Source organism: Anabrus simplex, chromosome 2 (genome assembly GCF_040414725.1).
Source record: "Anabrus simplex isolate iqAnaSimp1 chromosome 2, ASM4041472v1, whole genome shotgun sequence".
Classification (NCBI taxonomy): domain Eukaryota; kingdom Metazoa; phylum Arthropoda; class Insecta; order Orthoptera; family Tettigoniidae; genus Anabrus; species Anabrus simplex.
Genome location: NC_090266.1, coordinates 482,101,903 through 482,120,114, shown reverse-complemented (window position 1 = coordinate 482,120,114; position 18,212 = coordinate 482,101,903). Strand labels below are relative to the sequence as shown.

Below are 18,212 nucleotides of genomic sequence, written 5' to 3'. Positions count from 1 at the left end.
GTTCCTTTCCTTGTTCCTATCTCTTTATATGTGACTTGATTTGACACTTACTTCTTTCCAATACTACTTTGTTTATGTTAATCCCACAGAAAAAGTTTGTAAAAAAAAAAAAAAAAAAAAGAGGAATAGTAAATTCTGAGCTTCCAATCCTCATATCGTTTGTCCCAAAGTGAGCCGTGAGCGGATATCTGTTTGATGTGTGATCTAGGAGAGTATCAATGCACAGTAGAACAGCTTCTGTCCGGCAGTGAGAAACTAGGGATGAGGGAGAATTCCGTTTCACCAAGAAATTACTACCGTATTTACTCGTGTATTAGACTCCCACCCTGGCTTCTTGGGACAAAGAACATTTTTGTAGTTAAGAATGTCCAAAAGCATAATGGTTACCACAATTAGCTGCTGTTCTCGCAGGCCTGAGTTCGATTCCCAGTACCATACTGCCAGAGATTTTAAAATGGCAGGAAGGTTGATATGCAGAAAAAATGGTACATGCAGCCCCCCTCCTATGGGGGCTGCACCACCTTGGGCTGAGCAAACTAGTTTACTTTAGTTAAGAAATATTAATGATTGTTGATATTAATATAGCAGGCGAGCTCATCAACAAAGTGATCGTTTAATAGTGTCCAAACAGTGAGAATCTATTGGCAATTGGTTTCTGGAGGGGGTCTCTCTTATTCCCAGTTGGTGTATGTGTAGCAGAAGTCACTCTTCTGAATAAAGCCATGCAGTAAAAAGCGTGCCAATCTACCAGCTGATAACTAGCGTATGTTACGAGTTGTGCTTCCACATAGTGACTGGAAGCATTCTTTGGATAACTGCGGCTATGAATGAAAATCCACAGTCTGTTTCCAGTCATTCGACTGGGTCAGGAATGGAATGAATGAATCCCTCATCTAGCGGCGAGGATAGGAATTGTGGTGGGTGCCGAAGCCTGTCACACTCCTCTAGGGCAATGATTAATGACTGAAATGATATTGGAGAGTGTTGCTGGCATGAAATATGACAGGGAAAACCAGAGTACCCGGAGAGAAACCTGTCTGCCTCTGCTTTGTCCAGCACAAATCTCACATGGAGTGACCAGGATTTGAACCACGGAACCCAGCATTGAGAGGCCGGCGCACTGCCGCCTGAGCCATGGAGGCTCCATTACCAATCCTGTATTGGTGGCTAACATGGTTCAGTCAAAGGAAGTCTTAATTGGTGGTGTTTTCCAAGGCATTCACAATATGTATGATGCTCGAAATACATGGCTATGTGAACAAGCTATTTTGACTCCAAAGAATGAAGAGGTCACAGAAATAGATGATAAAATCCTGACACAAATTCTCAGCAAAAAAACAAAATACAAGTCAGTTAATTTGGTTGTGAACGACACTGATAGGTTCATTATTGAATTGAGTTCCTCAATTCTATTGGTGCATCTGGCCTACCAGTACATGAAATTACATTAAATACACATGTGAAGATAATTCTTTTGAGGAAACTACATGCATCAACACTGTCTAACAGTGCTCACCAAAGAATAAAGATGTTACACAGGAATGAAACTTTATTTATATATTGTCCTAACTTCTAGTATTTATCTCTTCCAATATAAGCAACTTCAGTTTCTTGTGTCCGTTTTGCCACACCCATAAATAAGTCGCAAGGCATAACGCTTGCTGCTGTGGTAGAGCTAGGAAATTCAGGATGATTTTTGCACAATCAATTGAACATTGCTTGTTCTCAAGTCAGGTCCTCTTACTATTTCCTTTATACATATGCTATATTGTCTATACCAGGGTTCTCCAACAGAATGACAGAATGATATCCCTCGCACTAATAGAACAAATAGTTTTAATGTGTTACAAAGTACAGTTAAGTAATAACTATATATCACACATGGAATGATATACTCACCATAGCTCACTGTGGCGATCACTGATCAGTCATTAATCATGCATCACACTAACAGGCCTACCCCAATTTTACAAGTCTTTGCTAGCGTGCTCGATGACCCACAACAAACTGACGAGTAACCACCTTCCTGGCCATTTCCTATTCATTGGAGAGGGGCGGAGTGAGCGAGATATCCAGCAGTAACAGTGAGAACGTTTAGGCCTATATTAATTTTGGCAGAAAATAAAGTGTACTGCAATTTGCATAATATTTTTGTTAGCAATTTCATCTTCACTTTCTCTCAAATAATGATATATTTTATAGAGAAAAATATAGCTGCTACGAGACTCAAACTCATATCGCCGAGGTTCACAAAGAAGTACAGTGACCACTCGGCTACCCCTCCTGTTGAATGTGGTGTAACTCTCTCTCTGTGTTTATATATATATATATTATATACACATATATATGCGTCGTATTGGAATCGGTGATTCATTAATTTTTCACAAATTATTAGGCTGCGGACCTGACATGTTTAAGTACAATTTGTTCACCTTTTAGTGTTCTATCACCTCCACTTGGTCTGAAGGGGATCCTGTGTCATGTCATCTGACCTCATTTCTTTAAAAAGGAAAGCGTATTGACCTAAACCCTTATACATGACTGTTGAGTGTCCCTCAACAGGTACACTAAAGCTTGTTGAAATTGGTTGGCACAGTATCTGGCCTCTCGGTGTAAGTATGACATTATCGCGGCCCCTTTCACCTGCCGCTATTGGCAGTTACCTGTGTTAAACGTAGCATAGGGCATGTGCTATTTTCAAGGGATGGTTTGCTTGGTAGCATGACATCTGTGACTGAAAAACAAGATCAATTAAGATGGCTACTATCGTTGGCACCAAATCTATTATACTAAAGTAGAATAACTCAAAAAAAAAAAAAAGGGCCAGATCCAGCAGATAACATCAGTTCACTATTAAGATGCATGAATAAACAGCACAAATTACCAGACACTTTAAAAACCAACCTGGCACTTTATTTCCTACAGCGCAATGTCAGAGTACATCATCTGCGCAGCCATCTTGACCATTTTGCACCTTCTAAACTACACTCACATTTAGGTTAGATTAACAGTTTACTTACTAAGGAATCTGTCCATTCACAGACAGACTGCCATATTCATTCTCTCACTGCAGCCGTGAATCAGATTGCATTTCTCCATTTACTCGAACCATCTACATGGCTGACCAGCCAAAGACAGGTATGACAGCTATTGAATAATATGTGTACGATATAGCTTAGTATGGTATTTGACATTTCCATAGTGCAGACTAAGAAACTGCATACAACCATTTAGAATGTTTTCAACTTTTAAGGCTATTTTTTTCTTTCACTTACTTAATTTGGACAGATGAAGGCTGAACAGGACCCCACCCACAAGAAACTCCCCGATCAACAATAAAACAATAATATCGGCAAAATATAATATGCGGATACAAAACCATGGAACGTGACTGGGAAAGGCCGACAAACTAAAGCCCCGAGCTGGAAATCGGGCTCTTATCCTAGTGCTATTAAGAGTCCAAATGCTACTTCATTGAAATCCGAATGAGCAAACAACAAGGTTTATTCAATAAATGTGAATCAAATTAAAAACAAGGTGAATTAAATTAAAACAACAAATAATTGAAACACATACGTACGTAGTACAGTCGCTGGCATTTGGGTAGTATCCTGGCCATTCGCAAACTAACATTCAAAAATGTTCCCACATCGTAGAACCTTTCATATTCATGGGCAATTTCTATTAATTGCAAAAACAGAGCCACGAAGGTCACGCTTCCCTGAGGATATGTTATTCCTCGAAAACATGTAATTCCATCCACCCGCATACATCACATCTCTCTCTCTTTTTTTTATAACAATCTATCATGTTCCTTCATCACCCCTGCATCAAGGAATAAACCAAGCTAATACATGTTCCGAGAGCTCCAGGAAGTAAAAAAATACAAGAGAGTAAACAAGCTCGTAAAACGAAGACCAAACCAAAATAAATGACTGAGGTGAGAACATTTGCGAAAAACTATGGGAACAAATATTTTTAACGTGTTGGTAATAAAAAGAAATAATACACTGAGAAGCCAACACGGGCACAAAACAAAAAGCCTAGAATCGGCATACATACATACTGTACCAGGAATTGTTCCAGCCCGGTACATTATTTTAAATTTGCCGGAATATATGGAAAAGGGACGGCAGAAATATATGTTCGTATGCCTGACATCTTGTGCGAGTGCAATACGAAGTTCCTCGTGGCGAGCTGGACACGTCACGAGCAATGAACCTGTGGGTGACGTCACTACCACATGTTGCACGCCTTTCTCTCGAATGTACTGGAAGAAAAATTTCTAACTTTTCAGCCGATAAAGATATGGAAATGAAACATACATCATTGTGTAGCTCATGTTCTGAATGTAAACATATGTTAATTTAAATAACATACATCACGGCATTCAACAGATATAAGCAAGAAAGGAATCACACTTCCCCCAGTGACGTGGCAAGCAACCTTGGGTCGTACGGAATATAAGCAGCAGAGAAGACCGTAGCAATTCAGTTCGCATTCTTCACAGCTGGCTTGCATGTCATGCTGCACGTGACGAGTTGAACTCAGTATTCATCCTGCCGGAACATCGTCATACTTATACAATTTCGACTGCAATTTGACACTTAGTTTCTGTGAATACCAGTGAGTAACTTATAAATTGTTGGACTTGCAATTCGTCAGACGTTCAAACTTAGGAGATTAACGTGTGTATAACATCAAAGTCATAGGACTTGTAATATTTCGACAATATTTGGACTTGACAAATATCTCAATTTTCGTGTGAATGACTTGAACAAACTTGAAGTTAGCATGGCTACTTTAAATTGTAATGATCTTGAACTGTTTCAACTCAGAATATCACGAGTATAGGTCGCAACACATTGACTATTTTGAGTATTATCAGAGCCTAGAACACTTTAATTTGTGCCAAAAGACTGTTCGCGTATCATCGTAACAGACTGTACCATTTGAAACAACCCATGTGGATAGACTGTATAATGAACTTCGTAATTCAGTGATATTGTGAAATAAAAAATTTATGAACGAATACTTGTAGAACTGTGATAGTGAGAAGGAACATTACGAGATATTACGAAAGAGAGCTACTTATTTATTTATTTCTTTGTGGTGAAAGTGAGCCTTGATAAACTGTGCTTCGAATGAAATTTATTCTTGACAATATGGACAGTGTGCAGTAAGTGTCAAGATAAACTATGCGTGGAAGTGTGTTTTCTTATTTTCAATTATCGTAATTTATGATAAATTTTTTTTGCTAGGTTTTTTTAACGTCGCACCAACACAGATAGGTCTTATGGCGACAATGGTATAGGAAAGGCCTAGGAGTTGGAAGGAAGTGGCCGTGGCCTTAATTAAGGTACAGCCCCAGCATTTGCCTGGTGTGAAAATGGAAAACCACGGAAAACCATCTTCAGGGCTGCCGATAGTGGGATTCGAACCTACTATCTCCCGGATGCAAGCTCACAGCCGCACGCCTCTACGTGCATGGCCAACTCGCCCGGTAATTTATGATAATAGACAGTGCTCTGACATATCTCTCATCCAGTGAATGGTGATTATTTATGAGACAATCATAATCAGTTCTAACAGTGCAAATCAAATGGTTCACATTTTAACTTGGTCAGTTGGACTTTCTCGTGTTAAAGCCACTCTTTTATTAACATGAGAAATCCTGACTCGAGACAACGGAGATCGATGGAGAACGACGGAGATCGACGGAGATTTGATGCAGATCAACGTGGACTTGGTACTACGAGAGACAGTTCCAGAAACGCGGTACTATGGAACATCGTGGTGATAGCTGTTAGCTGAGTTCCAGATTGCTGCTTGCAGAGCAGTATTAAACTGTTCGAGCTCAAAGAGAAAGCGTATGTCAGGTGATATCAGTGCTTTTTTTCCATTCAAAAACCTAATTCTGACTTTGAACAGACCTTTTACAAACAGTGTCATTACTGGCAAAGAACATCAAAAGCTCACTTATTTAATATTTCATAAACATGGAATATTAACGCTTTACGACACTCAAAAGTAAAGACAGACTTTCAAATAACAGTGTGCTCTCATAATGTCGTATTTTCCCCCCTTATTGGAACTTTAGGATTTCAACTGAGTGTTTCATTCATAGTGCAAGTGTATCATAAACTCTTAATTTACGATATTTATGTCACGTGCATAATAAGTTTTTAAAAAGTAGGATAATACTAAGAACTTTATAACAGAAATCAGATTTAATTTCAAGTGTTTCATATTTGAGTTTTTTGTGTTTACAAGAAGGAATTACAGATTTTACTTACTTTAAATTATGTAGAAAGCGTAAAATGAAATCGCAAGTGCCATTACAAAGACTTTAGGATTTCTTATTTACTTTACAACATGCTTTATTATTAATTTATGCCATGAAAGCTACGATGGACATGACTGATTGAGAAAGACATTATTTAGTTGAATTTTACTTGATCAAGTTGGGTTTTTTAAAAATATTTCCTTGTTAAAATTGGGATTTATTTTCTAGTAAATATCTATGATTCGGCGATATAATAGGGTGACCTCCCAGAGATTGAATAAAGGAAAGGAAAAATATAATATCTATTATTTCGCCTTGCGAACCTCCCTCTCTGTACCATCTCCTAAGGACTAGACACCCCTTAGAACGACCTCATGCTCTTGAAAATCAACTTTTCCTCGTACAATACATATATACATTATCATTATAGACTGTTATGCCTTTCAGCGTTCAGTCTGCAAGCCTCTGTGAATTTACGAAATGTCGCCACAAACCTCGATTTGCAACTAGTGTCGTGGCCTCATTTAGTTCTATACCTCTTATCTTTAAATCGTTAGAAACTGAGTCTAACCATCGTCGTCTTGGTCTACCTCTACTTCTCTTACCCTCCATAACAGAGTCCATTATTCTCCTAGGTAATCTATCCTCCTCCATTCGCCTCACATGACCCCACCACCGAAGCCGGTTTATGCGTACAGCTTCATCCATCGAGTTGATTCCTAAATTAGCTTTTATCTCCTCATTCCGAGTACCCTCCTGCCATTGTTCCCACCTGTTTGTACCAGCAATCATTCTTGCTACTTTCACATCTGTTACTTCTAACTTATGAATAAGATATCCTGAGTCCACCCAGCTTTCGCTTCCATAAAGCAAAGTTGGTCTGAAAACACACCGATGTAAAGATAGTTTTGTCCAGGAGCTGACTTCCTTCTTACAGAATACTGTTGATCCCAACTGCGAGCTCATTGCATTAGCTTTACGACACCTTGATTCAATCTCACGTACTATATTACCATCCTGGGAGAACACACAACCTAAATACTTGAAATTATTGACTTGTTATAGCTTTGTATCACCAATCTGACATTCAATTCTGTTGAATTTCTTACCTACTGACACCAATTTAGTCTTCGAGAGGCTAATTTTCATACCATACTTCATGCACCTATTTTCAAGTTCCAAGATATTAGACTGCAGGCTTTCGGCACAATCTGCCATTAAGACCAAGTTGTCAGCATAGGCCAGGCTGCTTACTACATTTCCACCTAACTGAATCCCTCCCTGCCATTTTATACCTTTCAGAGATGATCCATGTAAACTACGAACAAAGGTGAAATATTACAGCCTTGTCTAACCCCTGTAAGTACCCTGAACCAAGAACTCATTCTACCACCAATTCTCACTGAAGCCCAATTGTCAACATAAATGCCTTTGATTGATTTTAATAATCTACCTTTAATTCCATAGTCCCCCAGTATAGCGAACATCTTTTCCCTCGGTACCCTGTCATGTGCTTTCTCTAGATGTACGAAACATAAACACAAGTACCTGTTCCTCTCATAGCATTTAACAATTACCTGGCACATACTGAAAATCTGATCCTGACATCCTCTCTGTGGTCTGAAACCACACTGGTTTTCATCCAACTTCCTCTCAACGACTGATCGCACCCTCCCTTCCAAGATGCCAGTGAATACTTTGCATGGTATACCAATCAATGAGATACCTCGATAGTTGTTGCAATCCTTCCTGTTCCCTTGCTTATAGATAGGTGCAATTACTGCTTTTGTGCAATCTGAAGGTACCTTACCAACACTCCATACTAATCTTACTACTCTATGAAGCCATTTCATCCCTGCATTCCCACTATACTTCACCATTTCAGGTCTAATTTCATCTATTCCTGCTGCCTTATGACAATGGAGTTTATTTACCATCCTTTCCACTTCCTCATGCGTAATTTCACCAACATCATTTTCCTCCTCCCCATGAGCTTGGCTGTTTGCAACACCTCTCCAGTGATTGCCTGGGATCTATTATGAGTTCACCTGAATTACTCAAAACACTGTTCATTTCCTTTTTCCCTCCCTTCCTAAGATTCTTTATTACTGTCCAGAAAGGTTTCCCTGCTGCTGGACCTAGCCTTTCCAGGCTATTACCAAAATCTTCCTACGACTTTTTTTTGGATTCAACAACTATTTGTTTCGCTCTGTTTCTTTCATCTACGTACAAATCCCTGTCTGCCCCGGCCCTTGTTTGGAGCCATTTCTGATAAGCCTTCTTTTCACGTTTACAAGCTGCTCTCACTTCATCATTCCACCAAGATGTTCGCCTTTTCCCATCTTTACACACAGTCATTCCTAGGCATTCCCTTGCTGTTTCTACTACAGCATCCCTGTATGCCACCCATTCTCTTTCTATATCCTGAGCCTGCTTACTGTCCACTGTTCGAAACTTCTCACTAATCATATCCATGTATTTCTGTCTAATTTCCTCATCCTGGAGATTTTCTACCCTTATTCGTTTGCAGACAGATTTCACTGTCTCTACGCTAAGCTTAGAGATACTTAGTTCACTACAGATCAGATAGTGGTCTGTATCATGAAAAAATCCCCGGAAAACTCGTACATTCCTAACAGATTTCCTGAATTCGAAGTCAGTTAAGATATAGTCTATAATGGATCTGGTACCCCTAGCCTCTCATGTGTAGCGGTGAATATCCTTATGCTTGAAGAATGTATTTGTAACTGCTAAACCCATACTAAGCACAGAAGTCCAGCAAACGCTTCCCATTCCCATTAGCTTCCATATCTTCCCCACATTTACCAACCATCCTTTCTCGCATTGAAATCGCCCATTAGCACTATTCTATCCTTGCTGTTGACCCTGACCACAATGTCACTCAATGCTTCATAAAACTTGTCAACTTCATCCTCATCTGCACCCTCACATGGTGAATACACGGAGACAATTCTAGTCCTAATTCCTCCAACTGACAAATATACCCACATCATTCGCTCATTTACATGCCTAACAGAAACTATGTTGCGTGCAATGGTGGTTCCTGATAAAGAGCCCTACCCCAGACTCTGCCCTTCCCTTTCTAACACCCGTCAAGTACACTTTATAATCTCCTATATCTTCCTCGTTATCTCCCCTTACCCGAATATCACTTACTCTTAGCACATCCAGATGCATCCTCTTTGCTGACTCAGCCAGTTCTACCTTCTTTCTTCCATACGTCCCATTAATATTGATAGCTCCCCATCGAATTCCATTTAGTTTGCCAAGTTGTTTCCAAGGAGTCCCTTGCCTGTCAAATGGGAGTGGGAATTCATTACTCCTATAGGTCCGAGGGGTTGCTTAAAATGTTCTGAGCTTGGTAAATTCATGAAGCAGGATGCTACCCTACTTGCACATAGTCCAAGTGAGGATCTCTCCTCTAATGGGTTATGGACCACCAGTGAATTGTATAGTCCTAGCTGCCTGAGCGCAAGGAGGGCCATGACTCAGAATACGTCCAAAATGCCCACTCCCATTCCATAGCAACTTGTATCCCGACTCTCATGACCACTTACTAGGCCACTCACCCATTGCCCATGGTTCATGAACTAGGACGTGACTACAGCAACCCACACCATGAACCACTAGAATCGGCATAAAAAGATAAAATGGAAATCAATAATCTAAATGGATTATCGATATGACACATGGACCCCAATACACCAACACCGCCATACATTTCGGCACTGATATGCAAACATAAGACAGGGCACATAGATCCAACAGTAATATCACAAATATCGCTACCCCAAGGACATCCAAGGGTCACTCAGATGAGCACAGGGATGTGCCTAATGGAACGTGCCCGAGGTATAAGGCAGCAAGACCGTCTAATTCAAACCACCAAAGTATTCCCATCACAACTGCGATTCGTACAAGGCAAGAGTGTTTTTGCGATGACAGGAAAGGCAATCACAATCTGATAGTTCATGGCAAGTGACAAAGCTGACACAATAATACAGTATATGCTGGACCCATCTCGTAACCAAAAAGCATATCAATCAAGTGCCAAGATCACATGCATACAGTCCATTCATACAACAGTGTAAACATTGCAGATCGAAAATAAGAAATAGTCAAATTTAAATATAAGATAACTTACTAATACAAGAGCTTTTCAAGGAGTGAGCTAATACCTGGAGCTATCAAGGACTCAAACAGAAAAATGAAAGGCGGTTGCAGATACACTTAAAGCATTTAAAAACATTCTGATAAATCAGAAACACTGCTCCAATGTGCAGGGAAGCCATTTTTCTTTTCTCTCCAAAAATAACAACAACCAACACAGTCAAGGAGATTGAGCACATTGAAAGCTTTGTAACACATACATTTGAAATAATCATGGTGGGGATTGTATGATGCCTATTACATTTACAAAATTCAGAACATATAATGCTTACTTTTAAAATGTTCAATAAAAATATTATATTATCACTTACTTCATTGTTTTTACTCAATGCAGAGTTTTCAATGAATTCTAGTAGCAATGACCATGCCCTTGGAAAATCTCCCAAAGTTTGCAAGAGCTGCCTTTTTGTATTGAAAACTCTGGCCACACCTGATAAAGTCAGAACCTGAAATGAAAACAGCACAATTATCAGTAATATATGTAATTTATTTTTTGTGCTCAATTAAAAAAAATGGATATCACTGAAAGAAAGCTTTCAAACATCATAACTAAATCCTTACAATTAATTCTAATATAAAAACAATCACACCCGACAACATGAAAAAGACATTTCTAATAATAATTGTTAATGCATAGCTGCCAACTTTTAGAAATAAAAAATAGGAAGATTTTTTAATTCTTGGATTTCATCACATAAGTGAAAAAAGGACAGGACAAAAGGCATGCATACCTACAGTTACAATGTGATTTCATCATTAAATTTAAAATCATAAACAAAAAAAAAAAAGAACATTAAAATGGTTACAAGAAAATGTACCTAATCACTCTTATTTATGTCACATACATACGAATAATAATACAGTCGATCCTCGATATCTTGAACCTCCATTACTCAAATATTCAGTATCTCAAACTAACTTAGATTTTCTGGCTGTTTGTCCTATTCTTCATGTGTATTTACTTCTCTATTCTCGAAATTAGGTTATACGAATTTCTCGATTTCTCGAAGCAAACATTTCCTCCCTTGAAGCAAAAAGTACTCTGTAACTCGAGTTTTGTGCAACAGTAACTGTGCAATATGGTATTTGCGGTTTGTGAGGAACAGTTAACAAGTAAAGAAAGGGTTCCAGTGTAGCTGGAAATTTGACGGGAACCGAAGAACTCGAACTTCTAGTGATCGGCAAAGCCTCGCCATTTCTCGGGTGTCAATTAATTACCGGTTACGTATGAAAGCAAGCCCAGAAGTCGCGGATTTACGAAACTCGGCTGCGTGGTATTGACGAAAAGTTTCAACGTGAAGTGAGGAAAAGTTAACCGCGATAAACAGAAGAGACTAACGGATTTTTTTTTTTCCAAACGTGTTAACAGAGCTATGTTTATTATTTCACTACTGCATGTACTATATCCTGTCTTCTAAAAAGTTACTATAATAAATGTTATAATTAAAGTGATGCCGTAAAATAGAGTTTTTTGTATATTTTTAAGTATCGGTACTGTTAATCATAATGTATTCAGTAAAAGCCTGTAGATACATATGATTCAATTATGTGCTATACATGCTCAAAAATGGTATTCTCTATATCTCGAAATTTCGATAACTCAAAATAAAATTTATCTCCGAGGTGATTCGCATAATAGTTTCCTTTATTAGACCGTAAAATGAACGGAAATTTAATTTTATAGGTATCTCTGAACACTTGAAGATAACGTTTGTTATGTTTTTTGGCCACTGTCACCGACACAACAAACTGAAATACATTCAACTCATTAAAATTCAGTGAGAATAAACAAAAATGCAGTGAAATACACAAAACTAGCACATACAAACAAATCGGTATGCCTCATACATTATTAACAAATGATTTTGACAAAGGGGAAAAGCACAGAATTGCTAGAAAAAATACATGGCATACAATTACAACGAAATTATGCAAAGAAATGATGTTAATAGTGCGCGAACCACACAATAAGAAAATCATTCTTTTGTCCCGATTAACTGAGTCGCCAGCCTCTCTTGCTTGTAGGATGATTGCCGTCCCGAATCCCCAGCCGTAAAGCACACCTGCTGCTGTAGCGAGCAGGAAACAGCATACGCGAAGGCGACGGATGATACACTCACGAAATAAAGCATCAAATAAAATGCTTGAAAATGAAGTTGGGTAAATTACACGAACACATAAGAATTTATCCTTTATCCTAGGGGAAGAGTATTGACTGTTACTGGAGGTTATATTGGTAAAAAATGGGAAGAATTATAAAAAAATCGGAAAATCGAAAGACGAGTTAAAAATGGAAAGTTTCCGGGAAAATCGGAAGGGTTGGCAGGTACAATAATGACAATACTGGAACGAAGGATTTTGTAATGTTTATGAAGAATTATGCTAGAGCAGATGACACTGTGCACTGAAAGGTAATTTTGGAGGAACCCAGAGTTTTGTAGTGTGAAAGATAATCTTTTTAATTTTATAACATGTTCATACCCATATAAATCTTGCTTCATACAGATATGGTTTCCCTTAATGAGAATATCTTCTAGGAGTTATCAAGAATTTGGATTTCTGCAGCACAAATGAACCATTGGGATCATGAAATTAGGGGGTTGTTCTAGATAGAAAAATATCTTTATTGGCAAATTTAAGGCCATTAGGCATTCTCTTACACTAAACTAATTATTGTACATAATGTTATATGAAGTTACTCTAACACAACCAAAATATGTTACAACTGAAATAAATTTCCACCCCATAGTTACACGAAGGTAAAATTAACACACACGCACGCACGCACGCACGCACGCACGCACGCACGCACACACGCACGCACGCACACACACATCCATCTTCATTATAGACTGTCATGCCTTTCAGCATTCAGTCTGCAAGTCTGTGAAATTACTGACCGCCACCACAATCCTCTATTTGTAACTAGTCCTGTGGCCTTGTATACTTATATACTGCTTATATTTAAATCGCTAGAAACTTAGTTAACCATCATCGTCTTGGTTCCCCTGTACTTCTCTTACCCACCATAAGAGAGTCCATTATTCTCCCAAGCAACCTATCTTCCTCTACTCACCCCACATGATCCCACCACTTACGCTAGTTTATGTGTAATGCTTCACCCCTAGAATTCATTCCTTAGTCTCTCTCTCCTCATTCCGAGCACCCTCTTGCCACTGTTCCCACCTGTTTGTACCAGCGATCATTCTCGCTAATCTCATGTCCGTTACTTCTAACCTACGAATAAGATATCCTGAGTCTGCCCACCCATACAGCAGTGGCGTATGCTGGGATCAAGACTTGGGCTGCCACTAGACTTAGGATACCCCTTTTCGATGGTTGGTTTAGTGAAAGTCAAGTCTTCAGCGTTTTGAGCTGCAGCCAGTAACCACCGCAAGTTGCTGTGTTGTCAAGGCTGCTTCACAAGCTACTGCCCAGGCCTCTGCTACTGCCAGTGCTCAACCCCTGATCAGTGGAGATGGTAGGCTAAGGTTTAGCAATTTCAAGTCCAGCTTTGTGGCTAAATGGGTAGAATGCTTACCTTTGGTCCTATGGCCCCGGCTCAACTTTCAGAATCAAACCCCTCATACTGTTAATTCCCTGGCTTGGGGACTGGGTATTTATGACGTCTTCGCCATTCATTTTATCCTCATTAGCTCACCACCAAGCCTATACACATGCCATTCACTATTATTATTATTATTATTATTATTATTATTATTATTATTATTATTATTATTATTATTATTATTATTAAATAAAAATAATGAATTTTACAGTGGTCATGTCCATCATTCACTGGTTAATTAGCTTCATCGGGAGGTCAGTGGTGGTGTCCAATCTATGATCACGGGTTTGATTCCAGCCAACGAAAGAGAACACTACACCTGAAAGACTGCATTTCATTTTAGCAGATCTACGAATAAACAGAAAACTACATTACTCCTAAACAGCAGCCCTGCAGTGTCTTCCTACAAGGATGTAGAAGTAAACGGAAGTTAAATACCAGCACTCTGTTATCTATACAATTAAGTCAGAAGTATGAGGTGAGGAAGTATATACGATGAGTAACGCATGGTTGATAGTTAACAGTGGCGATCTGACGGACCGAAGCCTAGCACACCTATCCGCCCTGGTCCCCCCTCCTGTCCGATTTACAGCAGCAAGCTGCGCGGAGCGAGTCGAGGCGAGAAAGGCGAGTGTCTGGGCTGCGATATCAGTCTCCGATGCCTTGCTCTCAGAAATACGTGCAACGATTTTACTCACTGTTTTCAAGTTTCGTACATGGAATAATGTGTCAGATGCTTACATCATTCTCAATTGAGGTTTGGGCTTCACTGGTAGCCTTGGTAGTCCTCAGTATACGCCACTGCCATACAGCAAAATTGGTCTGAAAACTGACCAATGAGATAGTTTCATCCGGGAGCCGACTTCTTTCTTACAGAACACTGTTGATTGCCACTGTGAACTCACGGCATTAGCTTTGCTGCACCTTGATCTACCTGTTCCAGTTTTGTATACTCACCCTTCCTTCCAAAATGCCAGTGAAAACCTTGCGTGGTATAGTGATTAATGAGATCCTTCTTGTTCCCTTGCTTACAGATAGGTGCAATTATTGCTTCTGTCCAATCAGAAGGTACCTTACTAACACTCTACGCTAATCTAATTATTCTATGAAGCAATTTCATCCCCACCTTCCTACTATATTTCACCATTTCAGGTCCCAATTAATCTAGTCCTGTTGCTTCATCACAATGGAGTTTATTTACCATCTTTTTCACTTCCACATGCGCATGATTGTTTACAACGTCACCAGGAAGATTTCCTTTCACAATGAGATGACTTGCAAAATACTCCTTCCACCTCTCCAGTGATTCCCTGGGATCTATAATGAGTTCAGCTGATTTACCCAAAATACTAGTCATTCCTTTTCCTCTCCCTTTCTAATATTTTTAAATTACTGTCCAGAAAGGTTTCCCTGCTGCTTGACCTAGCCTTTTCAGGTTATTTTGTAAATCTTCCCACGACCTTCTTGGATTCAACAAATTAATTATTAAAAATAATAGTAACTAGTAATAGCATTGTAATAACACGGTCAATAAGAAACTAAACCTGGACAGTTCACTCTCATTCTGCTGTAACTCTTAATGCTCTTTCCAATGACACTGTGGTTGGTATTCCTCTGACATCATCTGGTAACCGGTTTCATTCTCATGAGGCAGACACAAAAAATGAGTTATTATACCGTATGTAGCATTTCATTGGTGAGGAATGATGAGCAGGTTTGATCTCTGAGCCCTTGTATCTCTGTCATGAAGATTTGAAACACAAAGAAATGTAAGACGAGGAAGACGTCATATTAAGGTCAATCAAATATAAACAGGATTTGTTTTCCTGAACATCAACAGTTGGTAGGACTAGCCCCTAGCTTCTGCTGTGCTTAGGCAGAACCGTTAGAAGTAGGGAGAGCGTGCTGGTAGATATTTCCTTCCGTTTCGTCAGTAAAGCTCATGATGTTGGAGCAACAGTTGCACCCCTCCACTGCGCAATATATAATTACAAAACTTCTTGCTCGTGGAGGAGTTACAGTGGAGGAAATTTGCCAAAGATTGACTGCACAGTTTGGTGGTCAAACATTGTCAAGGACGCATGTGTTAGCCTGGCATAAAAAGTTCAAGGAAGGTGGAGAACGTGTGGAAAACCAGCAACACAATCGCCATTCTCGGACCAGCATTACAGATGAAAACATTAACCGGCCCGGCACCAAATAGGCCCACCCCTTACGTTTCAACTGTGCCAATCACGAATAGCACTTAAGTGCTAGGCCATTCCCTATGGGAATCAACATCTATATCATCTGATGGCCAAGCAGGCATCAACTTTTGGTAAAGAGACAAACTCTCTCATAGTGCATTGGCATTGCTGGTGGCTCCAAGTAGCCTACGTGGTGGCCTCAACGGTATGCACTGGCCAGTGTCTTGGTGGGTACGCTACGTACCGGCTGATGGGCCCAACCTGGCACACGGGGGCGAGGCGCTGGCAATCAGGAGTGAGTTGGCTGGAAGGTTTATAATGTCCAATAACGGACCATTTATATTGGTATTATAAATTTACTCATTCGGGACAAATATTTCAGATTTCCTATGGGAATCAACATCTATATCACCTGATGGCCAAGCAGGCATCAATTTTTGGTAAAGGGACAAAGTCTCTCATAGTGCATTGGCACTGCTAGAGGCTCCAAGTAGCTCCAAGTAGCCTATGCAGTGGCCTCCACGTATGCAATGGCCAGCGTCTTGGTGGGTGTGCTAGGTACCGGATGATGGGCCCAACCTGGCACACGGGGGCGAGGGGCTGGCAACCAGGATTGAGTTGGATGGAAGGTTTATAATGTCCAATAACGGACCATTTATATTGGTATTATAAATTTACTAACTCGGGACAAATATTTCAGATTCCCTATGGGAATCAACATCTATATCATAAAGACATTATTGACGACGATTGACGGGCGAGAGTATCAGAAATTGCAGACCAAGTTGGAATCAGTTATGGGAGTTGTCAAGCAATCATCTCAAATGACCTAAAGTTCCGTAAAGTGTGTTCCAGATGGATCCCTCACCTTTTGACCGAAAATCTGAAGTTGAGACGTTTGGAGGTCTGTCAGAGGCTTACTGCAAGGTTTGCGGAAGAAGCTAATGCATTTTTGAGTTGGATCGTCACCTGCTACAAATCATGGGTCCACCACTACACTCCCGAAGCCAGTAAGGAGTGGCAGAGGACAGGGGAGGCATCACCAGTGAAAGCCAAGGCTCGAGTGTCAGCTGGCAAGGTTCTTGCAACGGTTTTTTTTTCGATCGGCAAGGCATTTTGCTGACTGATATTTTGAATGAGCAACGCACAATCAATGCTGCTTACTACTGCGAGCTGTTGAACAAGGTGAGGTTTGAATATCGCCCCAAAAGAAGAGACCAACAGATTCGACAGGTCATCCTCCTCCACGACAATGCGCGGCCCCATACTGCAACACTGTCTCCAAGTTACAAGAAATGCACTTGACTACACTTGAGCATTCTCCTTACAGTCTGGACTTACGGCCCTGCGAATTCCATATGTTCGGACCGCTTGAAGAAGCTGTAGGAGGACAACGATTTTTTAGATGACGAGAGTGTGGAAGACTTCTTGCGATACTGGCGCAAAAATAATCACTTGTAACTGGCTGGTGACACGAACCTGTTCTCTTTACGATGAGGGCATCAAAAAGCTGCCCATACGCTGGGGCAAATGCATTTCCAAAGCAGGAAACTATGTAGAAAAATAAATTTCTGACTGACTGACTGACTGACTGACTGACTGACTGACTGACTGACTGACTGACTGACTGACTGACTGACTGACTGAATGACTGACTGACTGAACATCGCCAAGTCAAAACTACTGGACATTCATATTAAGATGTAGGTGCTCGCTAAGAGAGGAATTTTGGATATTCCGTCGCTAAGGGGCTGAAAAAAGGGTTGAAATTTTAAAATGAGTGTATCTATATCTCAAAACTTTAAAAGTTTACAGATGTAAAAATTGGTATTTAGAATCTTCTTTATAAATAAGGAAATGTGTATTTTTTTTTTCAGAAAATCCCAATAGGAGGGGTGAAAAACGGTGAAAAAGTGGTTGAATGCCTTTAAGCAGGATACTGGTACTTATATCTCAGAAACTGAAGATATTACAGACCTGA

At 39.8% G+C, this 18,212-nt stretch overlaps 1 protein-coding gene across 2 annotated transcripts in view; it reads right to left on the bottom strand.

Moving 5' to 3' along the window:
• The window catches only part of mon2 (Mon2 homolog, regulator of endosome-to-Golgi trafficking), a 583,018-nt gene that overhangs the window by 240,798 nt on the left and 324,008 nt on the right, over positions 1-18,212 (bottom strand). For both annotated transcript variants that reach the window (XM_067140860.2, XM_067140862.2), the window contains one exon: positions 10,789-10,923. In XM_067140860.2, coding sequence (XP_066996961.1) covers positions 10,789-10,923 — 135 coding nt within the window. The remainder of the gene's footprint in view (positions 1-10,788; positions 10,924-18,212) is intronic.